Consider the following 23444-nt stretch of genomic DNA (forward strand, 5'->3'; position numbering starts at 1 on the left):
GGATATTCAGGAGTGACGCAGTTGGTCAACCCACTCGGCTATAAGCAAAACAGAATTTATTTACACACTACGGTTTGAAATGGGAACAAAAGAAAACAGAATTCAGAATGACTTAACTATTTGAAAACTAAACCAACACAATATTGTAACTTATAAAGGAGCTGTTCCAATATACGCAACATCCCATATATACACCGCTTGGCAAAAGGTAAACTTGAACACAGGTTCTTTACAGGCAGGAGAGATTGCAGAGAGAAGGCTTTTGCCCGAAACATTGATTTCGCTGCTCGTTGGATGCTGCCTGAACTGCTGTGCTCTTCCAGCACCACTAATCCAGTATTTGATTTTCAGCATCTGCAGTCATTGTTTTTACCTTGCAGAGAGAAGAGTCAGGTAAGAAACATTTGCTGAAGAATGGAACGTTGTTTCACTGTAGTTACTTCCCTGCTACCAGCAGTTTCTGACTGCCTGCTAAAACAAACCAAACTAAAATCAAACCTGACCTGGGAGAACTGACCACTCCCCTGCCATTGTTTAAAGTAGACAATTCCAGACATATTGGCATCTCTGCCTTTACGACCCCTCTTGAATTAAAAAAGGACAACATAACCTTGTTAAAGTGGCAGCGTCGTCATCACAGATACTAAACCTTTCAAGAACTGATGGACATAGTTAAGAAGCCTCCTCTAATTCTGAGACACGATTGTTTTTACTCAGCAATTTGAGAACCAGGCAAATCCCTATTGGGATTATTGATGAGGTTAAGATGACTGGCAGAAGCATATGGCTTTTGTCTAACCCTTAATGAACTGCTTAGAAACCATTTGGTATGTGGAATTAATGATGTAACTGTGCAAAAATGTTTACTAGGCTGAAGCCTAACTGGACTTTAGACAGGCACGATAACTGGCTTGACCGTTGGAAAATGGCCAGTGGAGCATATGAGATGCAGGGTATTCTGATGGAAGTGGACACCCGCACCAGTCTGACTGAGCTTGGGGAATACCACCTCAGTGTAGACAATCTCACAGTCTCACCCAGGACATATCCTGATCAGAGGGAGTCTAGGTCAGCCCACAGCAAAACCCCAAATCAAAGCCAAGTCTTGGCCAAACGGTTAACATTTTCTTCAGGATCCTGGCTGGCAAGCCATTGTAGTTGCTGCCAATGTGCAGACCTAAGACAGCTAAGGAGTCCTACTAGATTGAGTAAGGGAACACAGAGGCTGGTATCCAGTTATCAAGTACACCTGAACAATCCCTGAGTTTAGCACTGCCTCTTTAGTCAACTCTCAGAGTGCCAGAATCTCTGACACTCTGCTTGATTTCTTTTGTTTTTTTCTGTTTTTTTCCTCCTCTGACACTTCTGTCTCTTTTTTTTTGCTTTTTCATTGACCTCACACTACTGCCGAACTGCAGTGGTGCTTATTTTACCCCAGCTCCCATGTAGTGTGTGTGCAGGTGTCAGACTCAGTGAAGAACAACAAGTGTGTAAATGTTTATTGATGTTCCACCACCAGGAAGAAAGGAAATACTCGAGTGGCCAGTGACAAACAGTGCCCTTCACATCAAAGGGACACGCCTCTTTATATCTGTCAGCCAGGGCTCCCTGATTGGCCCAGATTTACAGCACCAATGAGGCAACTCATACTGTATGAAGTCTAACTGGCTGACCTCATTACAATTCTTACAGTACAACCCTTATACATAGAAACATTTATGGGTTTTAGACTTACAAAATACAATTTTGCTTTCATTTACAATAATTGTGTAGACTAGTATTATATTTTTAACAGTAACCACAAAAAGCAAATGCCTTGTAACGGGTTCTTTTGTCAAAGAACATTGGAATTTAAGTGGACCTGGGATATGTTAATGTGCTGGTTTTGTAATTTGAAACCATTGGTTTTACTTGTTAATAGTGGTTATGTTCTCCCCATACTCTTTCAATGGGTAAAGCAGAGCAATTAAACTTTACCAAGAACTAACAGATTATTATGTCATAACTAAGCTTTTCATTGTCAACACAATACAGATACAATTTCTACTGGTTAGTAAGGAGAAATAAAACTAAAGCTTCATCAATGTTTTACCTAGACCTATTTTGGCTGATTTTGGATAGTAGTTCATTCCCTTCGCAGTTGCTCCTTGATAATCTACTACAAAATGCCAAAAGTATCTGAAGAGGTTTGAAGACCAGATGATCAGATCAAATGCTGAACCTTGTAACTGGTTTGACTATTGAGACCCTAGGTATAAGAAAGGGAAATCTTCAGAAGTATCATTCATAAAAATGAAATTTTAAACATCTAGTGATCAAGACCATACAAGATAGAATCATAGGTATGGTTACTACAGTTCCAGTGTTGCAATCACATAAAACACAATATTCTAAGCATTTTTTATATTGTCAATATGGAATTAAGAGCAAAATAATATCAATGTAAATATTAACTGATTTTTAAAAATATTTGCTGCTCCATGAATAACATTAAACATATGTCCAAAACAACAAATTAGAAACTAATTTATGGTATATCTATATGGTTGGTTTAAAACAAGCTTTAAAGATCAAAATGTAATTTTCTCTAGGAAGCGAACTAAGATTAAAAAGTGCTCTGGAGCCCAAGTTTCACTGCGCGTTTGCAGTTTAATGACTATTGTTTGAAACCTTTTTGAACATTCATGGAATGCCAATTTGTGATACTGTGTTCCTTCATGTAAGTTTATATTAGATTAGATTCCCTACAGTGTGGAAACAGGCCATTTGGCCCAACAAGACCACACTGACCCTCTGAACAGCAACCCACTCAGACCCATTTACCTCTGACTAATGCATATGGGCAATTTAGCATGGTTAGTTCACCTGACCTGCACATCTTTGGACTGTGGGAGGAAACTGGAGCACTCAGAGGAAACCCACGTAGACACGGGGAGAATGTGCAAACTCCACACAGACAGTTGCCCGGGGCTGGAATCGAACCTGGGACCCTGGCTCTGTAAGCCACTGTGCCACTCCTTTACTAACTTTAATTGGGTAGCTTATCACATATATTGTATCATTATGAAAAGCTGATTCTGAATACCACTACAATGAGTTAAGCCTGTAGTGCCAGATCTTAGTCATCAACTACAGTTGGTATCAGTTTAACAGAGTCATGTTAATACTGGTAATGCTGCCAACTGCCTGATGCACAGAATTAATTATTTTCCCAAGTTCCCAGCTCCTTCCTCACTCAGTAATTATGGAAGGCATATTCTTATGATAATGAATTGATTTTGACTGTTTGTGTGTGCCTTCCAATATGTGCTCACAGGAAACAGTTCTTCAAAATGTAGTCAAAATCATGAGGTCTCTTTCCCTCAAAAATTATTGAGGTTTGCCCAATTGAAAATTTTCAAAACTGGTAAACTAAGCTGTGAACAGTCATGATTTAATTGGATTAGAACAGCCATTAAGGGTTGAACACCCTATAACAGTTCCTATGTGCTATTTGCTAATTGTTCAGATTTAAGGGATGATAAGGAAGAGTGTTCTTTGAAACAATTGATGAAGATCATAGGGAACTAGTGCAAATTGCTAATAAATTGTTTAAGAATTAAATATTAGACAATACTTCGTGGAGAACAATGCGGAGATGTGACCAACAAACCCCCAAGATCTGGATAATATCTAGGCTTAGCCTGGCAAGTGATATTCATGCCACTAAATGTTAGGCTATCATCATTAAACGGTGTTACCATCACTGAATCCCTCACTATCAACGTCCAAGGGGTTACCATTTACCAGAAACCCAACTGTACCCACCACATAAATGCAGTGTCTACAAGAGCAAGTCAGAGGCTAGGAGTTCTGTGGTGAGTAACTTATCTCCTGACTCCCCAAAACTTGCCCATCATCTACAAGGCACAACGTAGGACTGTGATGGGATACTCCCCACTTGGCTGGAAGGGTGCAGGTCTAACAACACACAAGGAGCTTGACACCATGCAGGACAAAGGAGCTCGCTTGATTGGCACCACATCCACAAACATCCACTCCCTCCACCACCGACTCTCAGTAGCAGCAGTGTGCGCTATCTACAAGATGCACTGCAGGAATTCATCAAAGATCCTCAGACAGCATCTTCCAAACCCACTACCATGTCCATTTAAAACGACAAGAGCACCAGATATATGGGAACACCATCACCTGCATGTTCTCCTCCATGCCACTCACCATTCTGACCTGGAAGTATATCGCCATTCCTTCACAGTTGCTGGGTCAAACTCCCAGAATTGTCTATCTAATGGCATTGTGGGTCAACCTATAAGAAGGTGGTTGCAAGGCAGCAGCTCCCCACCACCTCCACAAGAGCAACTAGGGACGGGCAATAAATGTTGGACATGTCCCACGAATGAATTAAAATAAACTGCAACCTCAAGCTGCATGAACCCACCCCGAACAGCAAACTAAAAAGAAAACAAACCCAATTCAACTCTCACACCTTGCTAGTGATTTCTGGAAATGAATGCCTTCAAATATAAAAGAAAAGCAAAATCTTGAAGAAGCCTTAACTGTATTACTGTCACCCAGGAGTGGATAAGGAACAAGTTAAAATTGAGCCATTGTACATCATATTGGTATTTATACATCTGCCTAATAGCAGCACTGTCTGGGTTTTTAATTGTCCTGTTCATGTTTCTGAATCTCCTTAGCAAATCTGATCATCTAAAAGAATTACAGTAGTCCTCTTCAATATTGTTGGAACAGTTGAAACATAAGCTCCAGAACCGATTGTTAAAAGAAGAATGTTAAAAGTTGTTGTCACTTTACAGTTTGCTTTTATGGAGTACCTGTATTTTAAAAGTAATTCACAAATCAAAAAAAGATTTACTTCACCTTGATGTGAATTTGGTTAGATGATCACTTTCTCTTAATTTGCCAGAATAGTCAACGTCTTGCTTCGAAGCAAGGAGGTAGGAATATCCTTTTCACTCCCACACTTTGCTGTCGTTTTCACTTAGCTTTTAGACAGAGTGGGTGAATTGTAATGAATAGTGAATAGTAATGAATAGTACCTGATCTTTTAATGAGTGATGACTTTTGTCGGTCTTTTGATAAGTCATCAGAGCTCACAGCAGCTGCTAACATTGTAAAAGCCACCAACTCATTCAAAAATCTTTCTGATATTACAGCTGCTGAGCACCAAACTCTGTGCCAAGCTGCCTTATAATGACAGCTTTGATAATAAGGAAAGATTGTTTTGAAGATGTGTGGGCATGGCTATTTGAATCTAAGCCATTTCACAATCTGTAACAAATTTTAGATGTTCAAAAATAGGCAATTCTGGAAGAACGGTGATGTTCTGTGAAATTTTTATTGTAACCATTGTTATTTTTCCTTAAGATTCGGATTTTTATGGATTTGTGCAACAGCACAAGGGGAATATGCTTAACAGGTATGTCTCTGAAAAACTCTGTGGATGGAATATCAGAGCAGAAAATTGAAATCATTTGATGTGTTTTTATCCTGTATGAATTGATCTTTAATGTTATGAGTATAGCTAGTTTATTTAAGAAAAAGTGTTTTGATAATGTTTTAGAGAATGCATAAAATCAAGATTTGTGAGTGGTCTTTGGGCCTTGTTTTGGGACTATGCAGAATTTGGCAATGTCGTAAAAGTTGTAATGGGGCAGCTAATGTGAGGTTGTCATAACAATCTATGAGGTTGCATGTCTATTTTATCATGGTTTGGCTGCTGTGAAGTTTGGGACAGTCCATTAATACAAACATCATGGAAAGTGTGATAAGGTCTTTGATGGCTGAGAATATTTCTCTAAGTTTAATCTTCTTGGTATATTATTATTCTTGTAAATTTTGATGCTTCCATGAATTTCTTACCTGGAAGATAGACGATTCGATTTCCACCAATCTGGAAGGACCTGAACTGACAAAATAACTAACAGCGATGTCCTCCAAATATGTGCTTACTCATATGTGTACAGTATAGCCACACATATATTCACACATCTATACCTCTGAATGCACACACAAACATGTTCAACTATAGACTTTAGTGAAGTGTCAAACTGAAATGAAGTTTCCATTTTTGTGGCACACTATTTCACACACTTATATATGGCACTATTAAGGAGTGTTTTACTTTGGATAATTGGATAACTTTTCATATCAGTCCATTCACTCCCCAATCTTTGTTTTAGATCATTTACTCCAGAAATGAACACAGTAGGTAATGCCTAAATGTGTGAACATTCAGATAGCAACAATATATGGGCTATACACTTAGATACTTTGGTTAAGGTACGAATGAAACTACTGAGAAACATTTGTCAGCATGGAAACAACAAATAGATGATAACAAAAAATGTGAACACTTAATTTGATAGAGTCATACAGATGTGCAACACAAAAACAGACTCTTTGGTCCAATTTGCCCATGCTGACCAGATATACTAAATTAATCCTAGCCCCATCTGCCAGCATTTGACCCATATCCCTCCAAACCCTTACTATACAGATATGCATCCAGATGCCTTTTAAATGTTGTAATTGTACCAGCCTCCACCACTTCCTCTGGCAGCTCATTCCACACACGCACCACCCTTTGTGTGAAAAAGTTGCCACTTAGGTCCCTTTTAAATCTTTCCCTTCTCACCTTAAACCCATGCCCTATACTTAATATATAATTGTGTTTATGTTGAAAATAAATATTTTTTGGATAGTTTTAATCGTTAGCTTGTCTTTAAAATTGAGCTAGTACACAACATTTAAATAAACACTGCCATTTAGTTAAATATCAAATTCATTTTGAAAGATTATTGCGAGTATGAGAGAGCATGTGTGAGGTACTGACATGAATGTTAGTCAGACTTGTGTGCTTGAGAATGTGAATGTGTGTGAGAAAGAATTCAAATTTAAACAACACTATCTGTTTGTTTCACTCAGTATTTGACATTCTTTTGAATTTGAGAGGTCAGATATTCGAAGTTCAGAAAGTTCTCGAATTTGTATTAGAAAAATGTTCCATTCAGCCGGTGGGAGGTGTGGGAAGGGGGAGGGTGTTAGAAAAACCTACAAGATTGCAACCTCAAAGAAGCAACCCAGTGAGCATTGATTATCCTGTATGAGAAACATTAGGGACATTTTACAGCTCTACAGTAAGTTGGGTTTGTAATGAGCTGTGACTGTTTGGAGGAGTCAGTGTGGGACCCATTGGCATTTTCATGGTCAGGTCTCACTCACAATATTTTCCTGAGCTGCCGTAAGAGTGATTGATTATAACTAGCTGAGTCCACATTGTTCACCATCATCTCTACAAGGACATATCTGTAGGTGGTCACAGCATCCACCTGGTTCTGGCACTGGGCCTCCATTCTGTGATAATCAGGGTCATAAGGCCTGGTTAAGGCCCTCTTCTACTGTATGGGAACACCAACTTACCACACTGTATGAGCAGCTGTCACCAATTTCTTTAAAGTGTAGGACTTGCTTGGTCTAGTGTGGTCAAGGGAACCACTTCCTGGTCTAACTTGAAGATCTTTTTATAATTAATGAGCTATACCTCATTTCATGTTAGCAATGAGTCACATCTTGCACATCCTAAGAGCCATTGTTACAGAGACTTGGAGGATTTGTGGTCTCGTTCCTTCACGTTGGCAAGCGGATCCGCCTACGAATCCAACTGACATCATCTTAATGTGTGGGGCTGATGGTGCTTCTCTGTATTAGCCCTTTCAGGCCCAACGTACATCACCTTTGTACTGCTCAGTGCCACCCATAAGGGTGAGTTGGCACAGCATGCCCCATTAATACTGATGGCAGATCTGATCCACTTTGAGGACCAAGCCACTTATCCATGCGAGTTGCTTTTTGCTGGATACATGGCAGAGCTCATTGGGTTTGTGTCTATCATATTGGACTCTCTACCAAGCTGATAGGAAAGGGGGGCAATGGGATGGCATGGGGCTGCAGTGTTTTTTGTGGAGTCACAAAGTTAACTTGAAACTGTTGTGGGGCCGTCGTCAGAGTGGACAGCAGCAGTCCGTCGTAGACACACTCTCTTGCACTAATAAGTGCCGTTTCTGACAATCTATAAATAGAATCAAAGAATCACAGAACAGCTACAACACAGAATGAAGCCATTCAGCCCATTGGCCTTGCAGTGGTTCTATTACCTGGGACAACCTAGTGCCTTTTCACCAGATCTTTACATGATTTCTATCCATGTAATAATTCACTGCCCTCTTGAATACCTCAACTGAACCTGCCTCCACTACAGATAGTGCATTCCACATCTAAATTACCCTCTGTGCGAAGTATGTCAGATCGGTGTGGACTTGTTGGGCCGAAGGGCCTGTTTCCACACTGTAAGTAATCTAATCTAATCTAATCTATTGTGATTTCTTTATTGATACATGTTGTTATATCTGGAAAGAACTGTATTAAACTTGTCAGACGTGATTTGCTATTTACCAACCAATGCTGGTCATCCTTAAATACTCCAAAGCTTTGGAAACCTGTCATAATTTTATTTGGAAATGCGTCATCAAGAGGATTGGTCCAAATGAAGTGCAGCCTCTTTGATGAGGTTGCCTCAGTGAGTGTTCCCATGAAGCAATGGGAGCTGGCTTGGGGAGGTGATGAAGTTGCATCATTAACCTGGTTACAGACACCCCCAATTTGAGCTGCCCTCTTGCCTCAGCCTGAAGTAAGCTCACAGGAAAGTCTATGGTTGACTCTCCCCGAATTCTCGCCTCACGCCCCCCCCCCATCTTAAATGGCCCAGTCATGACATCCTCCCACCGTTTCTGGGATTAGCCCAGCTTTAGCTAGGCATGTTGCCATGCACTGTCTGTATTGGTGAAATCTGTGAGCCATCTTATTTCTCTGGTTAGATTGGAGCGAGTTCGGAAGGGTGTGTGCTTGTGGGGAGAGCCCATGCATGAGGAAAGGAAAGAATGTGAGAAATTTGCTGCAAAAATATCAGAACATGCATGATTTCAGCCCACTGAGTATTTTCAAAAGCTTTCCTTAAACCAATAATCAGTACCCATCTGTCCTTTGCTAATCAAAAATTGATCTGATCCTCTGTTGAATCAATATTTACTCCATTTGATTGCCCACTATAATTCCATTAGTTTGTACTAAGAGGTTTCCCTTATAGTAAGGCCATAGTATAATGTACTTGCATTTAATACTGGTTATGAAAACTCTTCTTTTTCATTAATTTTGTCCAAATTCTTTACATTGTATAAAACAGGCCCACCAGGACCTGCTGGACCACCAGGTAAGAATTATTAACTAGTTACTTCAATATTAGTTTTTCAAACAGCTGAGAAATTCTAACTGGCTTTTGTCATGATATAGATCTTAGACATTGTGTTTGCTATGTATTTAATTCAAATATCCCTTAAGGTCTTCCAGGTTTAGCTGGATTGCCAGGAGTTAATGGCTCAGATGGACCTGTTGGGCTTCCAGGACCACCTGGAAAGGAAGGCAAACGGGCTCGGAAAGGTACTGAATCCTTTAAGTCCTTGTACAGTTCAGTAGTTTGGCAGAGGAACAGTCGTCCCTGTGCATTTGCAGTGGGTCAGTCTTTGCTGAGGAGAGAGCGAACATGAGGAGCTATAATCCACACAGGACATCACTCTTCATTAGACAGAAACAATTGGTTATGTACAGCTTCAGGGTGACCAGTCCACATGCAGGAGGTGAGGTGAGGAGGCATGAGCTCCCACAGCCGTTAAAATTATTGAACCCGGGCTGCTGGCTTTATTTTGCATCACATTCGAGTCAACTGAACTAACCAACCCTCAGGCAATGGAATAGTGTGGAACTTTGTCTTAAGCATTTGTCAGCTCTTAACATTGAGAATTTTGAGCCTTACGTTTCCTGCCTGACATATTTACCTGTTCAAGGCTCTCAAAATGCTGATTTATGGAAGCTGTCAAACCCAGATCACTTGATCAACAACAACATATTTGATAATTAATTCTGTCTTTTCTGTCTAATTGGCCAGGTCAACTATATCCTGAGTGATGATTTGGAGATGCCGGTGTTGGACTGGGGTGTACAAAGTTAAAAATCACACAACACCAGGTTATAGTCCAACAGGTTTAATTGGAAGTACACTAGCTTTCGGAGCGACGCTCCTTCATCAGGTGATTGTGGAGGGCTCGATCGTAACACAGAATTTATAGCAAAAATTTACAATGTGATGTAACTGAAATTATACATTGAAAAATTGATTGTCTGTTAAGCCTTTCATCTGTTAGAATACAGTGATAGTTTCACTTCTTTCATGTGTAAATCACAAAACCCTTTTTTTTAAAGTTGCATTCTCGGGTTAGCTGTTAACAATGGTGATAGCTAGACAATATGTTGAAGGTGTTAGCCCCCTGTGTTCTCTGTCTATGACCTGATGTTTAGATTGAATCTACTCTAAAAAGAGAGATAACAGAGTTTTACATAAATTCACTGTATTCTAACAGATGAAAGGCTTAACAGACAATCAATTTTTCAATGTATAATTTCAGTTACATCACACTGCAAATTTTTGCTATAAATTCTGTTACGATCGAGCCCTCCACTATCACCTGATGAAGGAGCGTCGCTCCGAAAGCTAGTGTGCTTCCAATTAAACCTGTTGGACTATAACCTGGTGTTGTGTGATTTTTAACTTTATATCCTGAGTGAAATGGTTCGGTTTAATCATTGGTTAGGCATTAGTCACGAAGGAGTTCTGTTGAGAAGCCCTTTGTGACTTGCAAGCTTAATGTGTTGTAACGTTTATACATAAACGCTTGTGTACCCATAATAAAATAATCAGATGATTAACATTTATATTGAAACAAAATGTCTTTGTCTAATCTTAGCTGCGCCTGGACCAAAAGGGGAACCTGGAGATGTGGGACCAAAAGGTGAGCCGGGGCCTCCTGGTTCAGATGGGTTACCAGGTCCCAAGGGTGAGCGGGGACCGAAAGGTGAAAGAGGAGAGCCTTACAACGAGATCATTTTAGAAGGTAAACAATCACCTTGCTTTGATAAGGGTTTAAATCTTTGCTCCTTACTGTGAGATATCCAGTGTCTGGCTATTAAAGTTATGCCTCAATATTTACTAATGATATCTTTGAAAATGTTGAATTTATTAACGATCAGATTTGTCCAAGTCAAGGCTGTTTAGAAAAGAAATCTCACAACCTTACAGAAGGGTGTTTGCAGAAGCTGTGACCTAACCTGATAAAAGACGTGGAAATGGCAGAGAGTGGTGCACATCCCTTAGTCATATCAGTAACATCCCAAGTTAGTTTAATGAGAGTCATTTTCAGATATAGGTGAAAAGTTAAAGGTCTGACTAGTTGTGTCAGATATTAAGACAAGGGATGGCTCAGCGAAATAATACAGGAAATGTAACTTTATTTCGATGGGTCCAGGAGGAGCAGATTTCCAGATGAATGTAGGTGCTGACAGCTACAGCAGGAACTTCTTTGAGATCTATTAGTTCATCAGTTCCATGGTTCTGAGCTGCAGAACCACTAAGTTTCTAGCAGCCCTAAGCTTCCTTTTATTTTGGGAGTTACTTGAAATCTACATAGGAGGATTTCCCATTATATCTGTAACAGAATGTAAAGAATCACAGAGTTTCTTGTAACATCTCTGCTTTTCAACTCTACCCATTTTTAGATTATTAGTGTTGCAAAGCAGAGAGGTTACATTAAACTCTTATGACTCTTTACATTCTGCAACAGATATAACGATGTATCCTCTTATGTAAACTTTCAGACTTTATGAAGCACATTAACAAGTTATCGTGTTCCGATCCCAGTTGATGTTACTGCTGAACAAGTCAGATCTTACAATTAAACCTGGCTTGATGGAACACTTTTTTAAAAAAAACATGGCATTCCATCCCAGAAACATGAGCACATGATGCTGCAGATTTGGTTTTAAAAATAAAACAAAAAGTTGATCACATAATAAAAAGTAAAGTAAATCAAACCAAGCTATCTACATATAACACAATTTGAAATATTTCAAAACACATGACAAAGTAAAATCCCACCTACTTTCCAACATTCATTATTTTATAGTTATTCTAAAAACCCAAAAAATTCCTTCCCTATTAAATCTTTAGTTTGACTAACAGCTTCTCAATTCTGATCCCATTAGCTGTGAGCCTTGACCGATTAATCAGCTAGGAACTTAAACGTTCTCAGCTTTGAATCTACAGAGTTCTGACCAAATGCTTCAGGTCTGGAAGTTCCACAATCTAAACTCTTTCACTGAGTTAATAAAGTTATTCCTTTAAATATTCTAACCAACCTTCATTTCTGAGGGGAGACTATACTTGCATCTTGCAGTCAGGTCTCCTTCAAGCTAAACCCAAAGGTTTTTGAACTACGTTTAAAAAAAACGTAGTCATCCTAGATTATGCTAAAATAATGGCTTAACGTTGTCTCTCTCCTGTGGTACATCCCCACAATATAACCAAACTTCCATTAGCACTGCAGCAAGTACAGATTGGTTTGAAATCATTGTTCTGGAAAGATTGACCTAGTCAATTTTTAAACCCCTTTACAAAAATAGACCAACACTCACCTGCCACAATTTTAAAAATCTAAACTTAAATCTTTTAACTTTTAAAAAAATGCAATGTTAGTATATAAATGTACAATCACGTATTTTACATTGTATTAGTCACTGAAGCTTAGGAGGTTGAGGGGTGACCTTACAGAAGTTTGTAAAATCATAAGCGGTATAGATAGGGTTAACGGTAGTTGATCTTTCCCTAAAATGGGGATTTCAAAACTAGGGGACACATTTTTAGGGTGGGAGGAGAGAGATTTAAAAAAGACGTGAGGGGCAAATCTTTTTACACTGAGGCTGGTTTGCATATGGAATGAACTTACTGAGGAAGAGGTGGATGTGGGTACAACTACAATGTTTAAATTACATTTGGATAAGCACATGAATAGGAAAGGTTTGGAGGGATATGGACCAGGAGCAGGCAGGTGGGGCTAGTTTAGCTTGGGATTATGTTCGGCATAGACAGATTGGACTGAAGAGTCTGTTTCTGTGCTGTATGACTCTATGAACGAAAACGGGAATTCAATTTTCTGGCTCTTGTGAGTAGAAAATATGTTCATGCAATAGTGACAATTTTTCGGTCATGTTAGCAAAGGTCAAAATAAACAGTTCATGTCTTTGTTAAAACAGAGAAATGTAATGGTAGAAATGTTAATCCACCCTCTCGAATAATGCATAGTGTGATTAACCTCTTTAAATAAGAAGAGAGAATTTTGTATTTATATCATGCCCTTTACATTCAAAGGTGTAAAAGTGTTTTGGAACCAGTGTTTAACTATAGTCAGTGTTTTTGTATTGCCTAATACCACAGCCAGTATGTGACATTCAGAATTTCCACAGGGCTATTGGTGAAAGCCATAGCGAGGAGGCCTCAGTGGCAAAGAAAATCAGCTGATTTTCCAGGATTACAGCCAAAATATTCCTAAAGTTACACTGGGAAATTGGGAGAAACTCAATATTCACCTTTTCTATTTTAGTAGCATATTTAAACCTCATCGGCTTGATAATAATGTGTGGAAATGGAATTGGTAATCTTTCTGTCACGATTGTGGTGGCTCGTTGGCCATTGGAAATTTATTTTAAGCAATATTTCTGATCAAGTTGTCAGAGATACTTGACACATCTCTGGAGGAGGACTTCTGAATCAGAGAATACAGTACCATGACACCACAAGAGCTCCCAGGAGCTTTTTTTCCACCAGGGGCCTATTGCAACACAGCTGATACATTCAGACAACAAGTGTGTCCAAGTCTGATGACATATTTATGACCCTGATTGTCATATCAGGATGACACAGTGTGGAGTGCATTCTCCAATCAAGTTTACTGAGGCCCAGCCAAAGACCAAGAAATATAAGCTTTAAATTATATTTGTGGGAGTGCTTCTCTGAAATCCACAAAACTAATGTGTTAGCCTCTGCTCCAGACTCTTCGTACTTTACAACTGCCTAGTATTGTGCTAGGAGAAAGTGAGGACTGCAGATGCTGGAGTATCAGAGCTGAAAATGTGTTACTGGAAAAGCGCAGCAGGTCAGGCAGCATCCAAGGAGCAGGAGAATCAACGTTTCGGGCATCAGCCCTTCTTCAGTATTGTGCTAGCCCAAATTTACTGAGTTGCATCAGGATGTTTGTTTGGGGTAGGTTTACAAATGAAATTAATGTCCCAAAGTGACCCTGAGTTCTTTGCATCAGGGTGGGGCCGGTGATGGTCTCATTCTAGAAAAGGGACTGCCTTGTAGAAAATTGGATCTCACTCATGGCACCTTGCAAAATATATGGGCAAATCATAGACTCTCTACAGTACAGAAATAGGCCATTTAGCCCATTGAGACTGCACTGAGCCTCTGAAAAATCATCCTGTGCACCCTCCCATCTCCATAACTCTGCCTAATCCACCAAAGCTGCACGCCCCTGGGAAATTTAACATGGCCAATTCATCTAACTGGCACATCTTTCAACTGTGGGAGGAAACTGGAGCACCTGGTGGAAACCCATGCTGACACAGGGAAAATGTGCAAACTCTACGCAGCCACCTGGAATCAAACCCGGGTGCCTGGCATTGTCCAGCAGAGCTAACCATGGGGTCACCCCACAATCTGACCATGTAAGCCCCCATGTCACCTGGGCATATTCACGCATGGAGGCAACCAATCAGAGAAAATTCATACTGTTAAATAGAATGGAAGGAAGTGAAGAAGAGGCACTTCTCCAATCAGAAGTTGGTTCTGTCCAGTGCTTGCTGCTGATTGGTTCACTAACCTGGGTGAATAGCAGCATGTGATTGGAAGAGCAGTGGGCAGCTAGGTAAGTCAGTGCTGCCATTGAGAGTTACAAATCACACAACACCAGGTTATAGTCCAACAGGTTTAATTGGAAGCACAGAATTTATAGCTTACAATTGTGCCCTCCACAACCACCTGATGAAGGAGCGGCACTCCAAAAGCTAGTGCTTCCAATTAAACCTGTTGGACTATAACCTGGTGTTGTGTGATTTGTAACTTTGTACACCCCAGTCCAACACCAGCATCTCCAAATCATGCCTTTGAGAGGGTTTTATAGGGGTGTGCCTTTTGCCTTTAAAATGTTTCAGTATTTGTCCATCTGCAATGGAGATGCATTTGCTGTGGAAGGTGTGTTCAGGGTGATGGCTTTTCATATGTACAAGTGTGTCAGTTATTTTGATAACCATTGTTAACTTATGACTGTTCTTATGTCCGTTTAAATACTGTGGCAGAGAGGAAATGCATGTTTCCTTGTGTGATGTGGCTTTGAGTTTAATGGAGAACTGAAAAGTGTTCAGGCTGTTGATGAAGTCTACTAATTTTGTTTGCCTGTCAGACAAAATATACGTCAACACAAATAGAAAACTATTATTGCTATATTCTGGCATCAACTGATGAATGAGATACTGGGAATGAAAAAGTAGCCCCCAGACGCCAATAAATATCCTAAAAGAAAAATATAGCCTTTGAGAAAATTTCAAGAGAAGCTGTGAAAAAAAAAATTGTTCCCCTGTTGGTGGTACTCCTATGTCTGAACACCATAGCTTTGGGACAAAGTTACACTGCAGGCATTTAAGGAGAAGAAAATTAAGGCCAACCGCTGCATTCCAAAGTTGAGGGCTTGCTGAACTGCAGAGCTGACCCCTTTCAGCTGAGGCATTAAACTGTGGCTCTATCTGCCTCTTCTTCAAAGATGGTAAAACACTATTTCAACAATGATGCCCCAGTACTTGGACTAATGTTTATCCCTCAATCAATATCACAAGGAAGAAACTGGTGTTACTGCATTTCTGATGTTGGGAGCTTCCAAGGTCCAGGTTGGCTGCTGTGTCGATCCTCATTGGCTGCTGTGTCGATCCTCATTGGCTGCTGTGTTGATCCTCATTGGCTGCTGTGTCGATCCTCATTGGCTGCTGTGCTGATCCTCATTGGCTGTGCTGTTTTGGGAAATGTTGAGGTGTTGAAAAATATTGTTTAAATGCAAACCCTTCTTTTCCCTTTTGACAGAGCAGCTCCTATCATGAACCGAAGCTCAGTCTGAAATGGAACATTATGTAGATTCAATAATGCAGCTCCATTAAAAGTTGAAGAAAGGTCACTGGATCTGAAATGATAATTCTATTTTCTCTGCACAGATGCTGCCAGACCTGCTGAGTTTTCCTAGCAATTTCTGTTTCCATTTCCACTAAAAGCTGTCAGTTTGGTAAACAGCAGGAAAGGAATGCACACATTTGGTGAAAAGCAAATTACTGCGGATGCTGGAATCTGAAACCAAAAGAGAAAACTCTGGAAAATCTCGGCAGGTCTGGCAGCATCTGTAAGGAGAGAAAAGAGCTGATGTTTCGAGTCTAACTGACCCTTTGTCAAAGCACATATTTGGTGGTTGGTTTTTTCATAAGTAAATATTGTTTGTGATGCCATCCCCTTGCAGTTAAGCTCTATACCATGCAGATTGTTACTGAAGGTTTACGGCACAGATTTCACATGTTCAATCTTCTTACCTCAGGTCAGAGAGGCCCTCCCGGACCCCCAGGGCCAGCAGGACCTCCAGGTCCTGTAGGACCTCCTGGCCCACCAGGTTCCAAAGGAAGGTCTCGCCATCAGCAGAACACAGTCAGTCACGGTAATACTTTCCTCATTTTGAACCAGCTTTAGAAATCTGACTTCTTGGTATTTGATCAGAACACCTTTATCAGACCGAGCCTTACTATTGTGTTTACGTTTAGATGAAGCTCACGCTGCACCAAGTGATGATACTTTAATCAGACGGATGTCAGCACAAAAAGCACTAAGCACCATTTCGATGAAATCTGGTAGTGTTTCATGCCACTTCCATCATGATTTTGAGATTGAATTGTGGTCACTGTTACATTAATGCTCAAGTAATATCCTTCTTTAGGACGCATCATAAAATCCGTGGATGCCCCTTACAATGTGACAAGGATTGAAAACACATTTGGAGCATGGATGAAGGACCCTGCATCAAAGAACAATGGAAAAATTTGGATTGTAGAGCACTTTTCAGGTATGCTTTCATTTATTTTATTGTACTGAAAACATTTGCAATAAAGTTTCTGTTATCCCACAATATTCACAATTCTCTTAATAAAATATCTGTTAGAATTAAATATGTACCTTCCTGAGAAGTTAAAGATGCGCAGGCCGATTACGATGGACTACTGGGGCAACACAGTAGCTCTGTTAGCACTGCTGCCTCACAGTAACAAGGACCCGGGTTCGATTCCAACCTCGGGTGACTGTGTGGAGTGCACATTCTCCCTGTGTCCTCTGTGTGCTCCAGTTTCCTCCCACAGTCCAAAAGATGTGCAGGCCGGGTGGATTAGACATGGGAATGCAGAGATAGGGTAGTTGTGAGTGGGATGCTCTTTGGAGGGACTTAATGGGCTGAATGACCTGTTGCCACATTGTAGGGATTCTATGATTCTTAGATGGAATGTTGAATGAAGATTTTCAAATGACTTTGTGTAAATCGTGTTCCCAGTTTCTGTGGAAGTCGTCTTGCTCCCCTTATCTACAAAGCATCCTTTATTATTTAATGGCCACCAAACCACAGCCGGTTTTGGGATTACTACAGGGCAGGGTGAGGAGGTAGGTTCCAAGAGGTAAAAACAATGACTGCAGATGCTGGAAACCAGATTCTGGATTAGTGGTGCTGGAAGAGCACAGCAGTTCAGGCAGCATCCAAGTAGCTTTGAAATCAACGTTTCGGGCAAATCCATTCCTGATGAAGGGCTTTTGCCTGAAACGTCGATTTTGAAGCTACTTGGATGCTGTCTGAACTGCTGTGCTCTTCCAGCACCACTAATCCAGAGGCAGGTTCTAAGTCTACTTGACCTATAACACAGCTCAAACCATATCTTGTGGTCATTATTCTGAGCAAAAGGCTCTTGTAGATTGGATGTCTCCATCTAAACACTCTGTCCTTGGCAAATGCAACATTTTTGCTGTTGTAGCCTGTGTCTTTTGCTTTGCAAAGTGTCTTTTCCCAAATATATTTATAAATAGGTCTAATCAACGATGTTACAGATTAAAATGTTTGGATCATACATCAACATAGCATCTTGCCCTTTGAAAGAAATGAATGTGGTTTACTTTTCCTTTTAATGTATCAAAACATGAGTAAATAATAAGGAAGATGTTTACTCCCATTCACTCTTTAAGTTTAGTGTAGCTGTATATTTTAGCATGTTGCTAATCAGGTTCTTCAAACCTGAGTTAATTTCTGGACAAAGTATGAGTTATCACAATGTTTTACCCTAGAAAGTGTGAGCTATTTCAGTGTTAGGGCTGTAGTAGCAAACTCCACTGAAATAATCTGGCATTCTGGGCTTTGATATTTTCCATAAAGGTAAGAGGTTTGAGATCAGTCTGTGCCACTCTATAACCTGAACTGAAATGACCACATAAACACTGTGGCTACTAGAGCAGGTCAGAGGCTTGGAATCCTGCCAAAGACTCAGCTGCACAAAAGTGTAAATACTCCATCGAGCCTGCATTAAACAATTGCATCCCTCCTTGGGTAAGGAGACCAAATTGTATGCAATATTCTAGGTGCAGTCTCATGGATGCCTTTTATAGTTAAACATTTTCCTATTTTTATACTCAATTCCTTTTGCAATAAATGCCAAAATCCCACTTGCCTTTCTTATTACCTGTGATGAAACTTCCTTACTAATATTCTTAAGATTTATTACCAGTTCTTAAATTTTACAGGATTGACAGTTAAAGAATATGAAGATTTAGAGGCACTTAAAATTGGGAGCAACTTCAAGACCATAACATTGACCCGTTATTTTCATGGTTGTGGACATGCTGTGTATAACGGCTCGATTTATTATCACAAAGGAGGATCTGATCAAATTATAAAGTGAGTATTTCATTTTATTGTATCTTTTAAGGAATAACAATGTGATATGGAGGTGCAGGTGTTGGACTGGGGTGGGTAAAGTTAAAAATCACAACACCAGATTATAGTCCAACAGGTTTATTTGGAAGCGCAAGCTTTCGGAGCACTGCTCCTTCATCAGTGAGGATCTTGTGTGTGATAGGATGTTATCAGGCCTTCCCTGCTGGAGCTAGTGGAATTCCACTAAAATTGAGAAACTAAATTGTCTTTATCACAGCTGAGTTTTGTTAATCTGCTCAGCACGATATAATTTTGGATGCAGCTCTACGAGACTTAAATTGTAATCTGAACAACTTTTAAATTTCTGTGAAGTCCATTTATTTGAATAGATAAATGTATTTTCTTGTATAACTTCTCCAGATAAAAATGTTTGTTTTTTATTACTTGTGGTTTTCATTGTAAAAATACAATCTGAATTTCTAATGGCCACAAATATAATTGCATCTATTTTATAGCAAGAACTTTTAGAGGCATTGGAAATGCTATTCAAACCCTGAACATTTTAATGCTGCCTTGCAATTAAAAATTGGTATTTCATAATTAGGCTTTATGAAATTTGACAACCAAGAATTGAATATTGGATATGTCAGATGTGAGAGAAGTGCATAAGTGGAATATACCAATTATGATAAGCTTCCTTCTGGGTTTATTTAAGGTAGTCACTTATTGAGGAAACGCAATGCAAATCCAAATGTAACCTCTTAAGAAATTGAAAGTCCTGGTGCCTCCAATACATCATTATGTGTCAGCCATATCTCAGCAGTCCTTTTGCCTTTGAGTTAGAGTTTTGTAGGTTCGAGTTCCATTCTAATGGTTTGAACACAACACATGTTAGCTGACTTTAATTTCAAAAATGTACTTCATTCATAACAAAATCTTTGTGTGTGTGTATGTGTGCGTATACATAGTGACAGATGCAGTTCGGTTCTATGCAGGAACCGAATATATCAAGGAAGCAACGAACATTGGAGTTTGAATCTATCCAAAAAAACCAAGGACATCTCTTAAACATACACAATTATATTTACATGCATTTGAGACACTAGGAGGTCTGATAACTGAATGGAGCACCAGTTAACTTCAGCAGGAAGACCTCAGCCTTTCCCCAGTGCGCCTTCATAACAGCTTCCTCAAGCTTCAGTGCGTCCCTCAGCAGGTAATTCTGGACTTGGAATGTGCCAGACTGCAACATTCAGTTGAGGTCAAGTCCTTGTTCTGGAAGACTAACAGGTTTCAGGCAAATGTAAGCCGACACTTGAGTGCACTTAAGAAAGTGCTGCACTGCCAAGTTTCCAGCCTTTGCATGCAATGTTAAACAAAGGGAACTATCTGCTGTCTCAGGTGAATTCAAACATCCCATGTGGCTCTTCTCTTAAAGGTGATCAGGGAGTTATCCCCATCACCTTGGCCAATATTTAGCCTTGAATTAACACAATTTAAAAAGAAAAGATTGATCACTATTACTTCAGCTTTTGTGGAAGTTTGCTTTGTGCAAATTGGCTGCCATGTTACCTGCAACAGTGACTACACTTCGAATGTGCATTGGCAATTGGGGGACTTTTCTTCAATTGCTGCCTGTTTGAAATTCAAGTAAGTGCTAAAACTGGCATTGTTAAATTATCACCATTAGTCACATTAAATATATTAATGGGGCTCACTTAATCTCATATTCATCCACATAAGTAAATACATCTTGTTGTAATTTATTGCAAATAACGTGGTATATTATCTAGCTAAGTAGTTTATGGCTGCATCATTGTTGAGTACGTTTAGAGACAGACTTTTTTAGGAAGTCAGGGATATGGGACCAAGCAGGAAAGTGGAGTTAAAGATCAGCCCTGGAATGGCTGAACAGTTTGTGTGTTCTACTTCTGTTCTTGTTTCTTTTGTTAAGCAATAGCTCTGAGAAATGACTAAAGCTACAAAGTTAAAAATCACACAACGCCAGGTTATAGTCCGACAGGTTTATTTGGAAGTACAAGCTTTCGGAGTGCTGCTCCTTCGTCAGGTAGCTAGTGGAGTAGGATCATAGGACACAGATTTGTAGCAAAAAATCATAGTGTCACACTAAAATGATAATATTGAACAAACCTAGATTGCTGTTAAGTCTTTCATCTTTTTGAATGGTTTGCAGGTTTTCATTTATTAATATGTAAATCCCAGAACTTCTTTCAAGTCACATTCCTGAGATAACTTCAGGTCTTATTTAAAAAAAAGTGACATCTCAGCTCAGACAGTGTATTAAAGGTGTGAGGTTAGAGTCTGTATGTATTCCAATCTAGAGTCAGACTGGTTCTATTTCCAAAGTAGGAATTATAAAATGTCACATGGATTATTAAAAAAAAATTGACTGCCTACAGATTGTGTGCTTTTTGAACAGTCCCTCACATGCATGCACACACTCATAAAAGCCTATGGGGTGAATTTGCATTTGTTGATTTGTATTTGCAGATACATTCTATTTGTCCAAAAAGCACACAATGTATCTGCAAATACAGTTATGCAAATTCACCCCATAGACCTATTTGTGTATTTGTTCAAAAAGCACACAATCTGTAGGCAGTCAATTGGTTTTATAATCCATGTGACATTTTATAATTTCCTACTTTGGAAATAGATTGGAATACACACAGACTCTAACCTCACACGTTTAATACATTGTCTGAGGTGAGATTTCACCTTTTTTTTAATGAAACCTTACGTTATCTCAGGACTGTGACTTGAAAGAAGTTCTGGGATTTACAGATTAAATTGAAACCTGAAAGCCATTCTAAAAGATGACAGACTTAACAGCAATCGCGGTTTGTTCAATGTATCACATCAGTGTGTGACACTTTGATGTTTTACTATAAATTCCATGTCCTATGATCCTACCTGACAAAGGAGCAGTACACCAAAAACTTGTACTTCCAAATAAACCTATTGGACTCTTACCTGTTGGTGTCATGTGATTTTTAGTCATAGAGATATGCAGACCCTTTGGTCCAACTTGGCCACACCGACTAGATATCCTAATCTAATCTACTCCCATTTGCCAACACTTGGCCCATATCCCTCTTAAACCCTTCCTATTTATATACCCATTCAAATGCCTTTTAAATGTTGTATTTGTACCAGTCTCCACTACTTCCTCTAGCAGCTCATTCCATACACGCAACACCCTCTGCATAAAAAGGTTGCCTCTTAGGTCCCTTTTAAATTTTCCCCCTCACCCTAAACCTATGCCCTCTAGTTCTTAATTCCCCCACCTCTGGGAAAAGACCTTGATAACTTATCCTATCTATGCCTCTCATGATTTTATAAACCTCTATAACGTCACCCCTCAGCCTCCGACGCTCCAGGGAAAACAGCCCAAGGCTATTCAGACTCTCCTTCTCGCTCGAACCCTCCAACTCTGGCAACATCCTTGTAAATCTTTTTTGAACCCTTTCAAATTTCATAACATCCTTCCGATAGGAAGGAGACTAGAACTGCACATAATAATCTAACAGTGGCCGAACCAATGTCCTGTACAGCTGTGTCATGACCTCCCAAATTCTATGCTCAAAGCACTGACCAGTAAAGGAAAGCATACCAAACGCCATAACTATCCCACACAACCTACAAAACTAACTCTGATTTCTGTCCACAGATGGTGCCAGACCTGCTGAGTTTTTCCAGCAACTTCTGTTCTTGTTTCTGATTTACAACATCTGTGTTTCTTTCAGTTTTTATGTTATTCTCTTTACCTACTCTGGCTTACATGTGACAGCAAACCTATAGCTATGTGGCTTGAAAACCCAGTCTGTAGTGCCACATCCCATGCATGAATTCAAACAAATTCTAACTTGAAAATATAGTAAGTTGAAGCTGTGTTATATGTATAATTAGATTTAGATTCTGATTCTCTCCAGTGTGGAAACAGGCCCTCCGGCCCGACAAGTCCACACTGACCCTCCAAAGAGTAACCCACCCAGACCCATTTCCCTCTGACTAATGCACCTAACACTATGGGCAATTTAGTGTTGTCAATCCACCTGACCTGCACACCTTTGGATTGTGGGAGGAATCACAGGGAGAATGTGCAAACTCCACACAGATGCCCGAGGCTGGAATCAAACCTGGGTCCCTGGTGCTATGAGGCAGCAGTGCTAACCACTGAGCCACAGTGCTGCCTGCAAGATATACACAAGAACTTTATTAAGCTAGAAATGTTAATGTTTTGTTTAATTTGTGAAGCAGAAATTATTTACCTCATTGTGACAGAGACTTTGAGATGAATATTTGCATACTATTTGCATTTATTGACTGAAACAAGGTGTATTCCTAACATTGCTGGCCTCAACATTTGGATTGATAAGCTGTCCACAGCCGTCATGTACAGACTTAATCAGGTGGAGGCAGGAGAGCAGCTGGATCCCCACCTCACATCATCTCATCCAGTTAAAC

At 39.8% G+C, this 23444-nt stretch overlaps 1 protein-coding gene across 1 annotated transcript in view; it reads left to right on the forward strand.

Annotated features, from left to right (window-relative positions):
- The window catches only part of gldn (gliomedin), a 37377-nt gene that overhangs the window by 9375 nt on the left and 4558 nt on the right, over positions 1–23444 (forward strand). Inside the window, exons 2-9 of the mRNA XM_072565095.1 lie at positions 5389–5440; positions 9263–9289; positions 9418–9516; positions 10878–11024; positions 16596–16712; positions 16816–16902; positions 16989–17114; positions 18824–18977. Coding sequence (XP_072421196.1) covers positions 5389–5440; positions 9263–9289; positions 9418–9516; positions 10878–11024; positions 16596–16712; positions 16816–16902; positions 16989–17114; positions 18824–18977 — 809 coding nt within the window. The remainder of the gene's footprint in view (positions 1–5388; positions 5441–9262; positions 9290–9417; positions 9517–10877; positions 11025–16595; positions 16713–16815; positions 16903–16988; positions 17115–18823; positions 18978–23444) is intronic.

The sequence above is a fragment of the Chiloscyllium punctatum genome, chromosome 48 (genome assembly GCF_047496795.1).
Source record: "Chiloscyllium punctatum isolate Juve2018m chromosome 48, sChiPun1.3, whole genome shotgun sequence".
NCBI classification, from domain to species: Eukaryota; Metazoa; Chordata; class Chondrichthyes; order Orectolobiformes; family Hemiscylliidae; genus Chiloscyllium; species Chiloscyllium punctatum.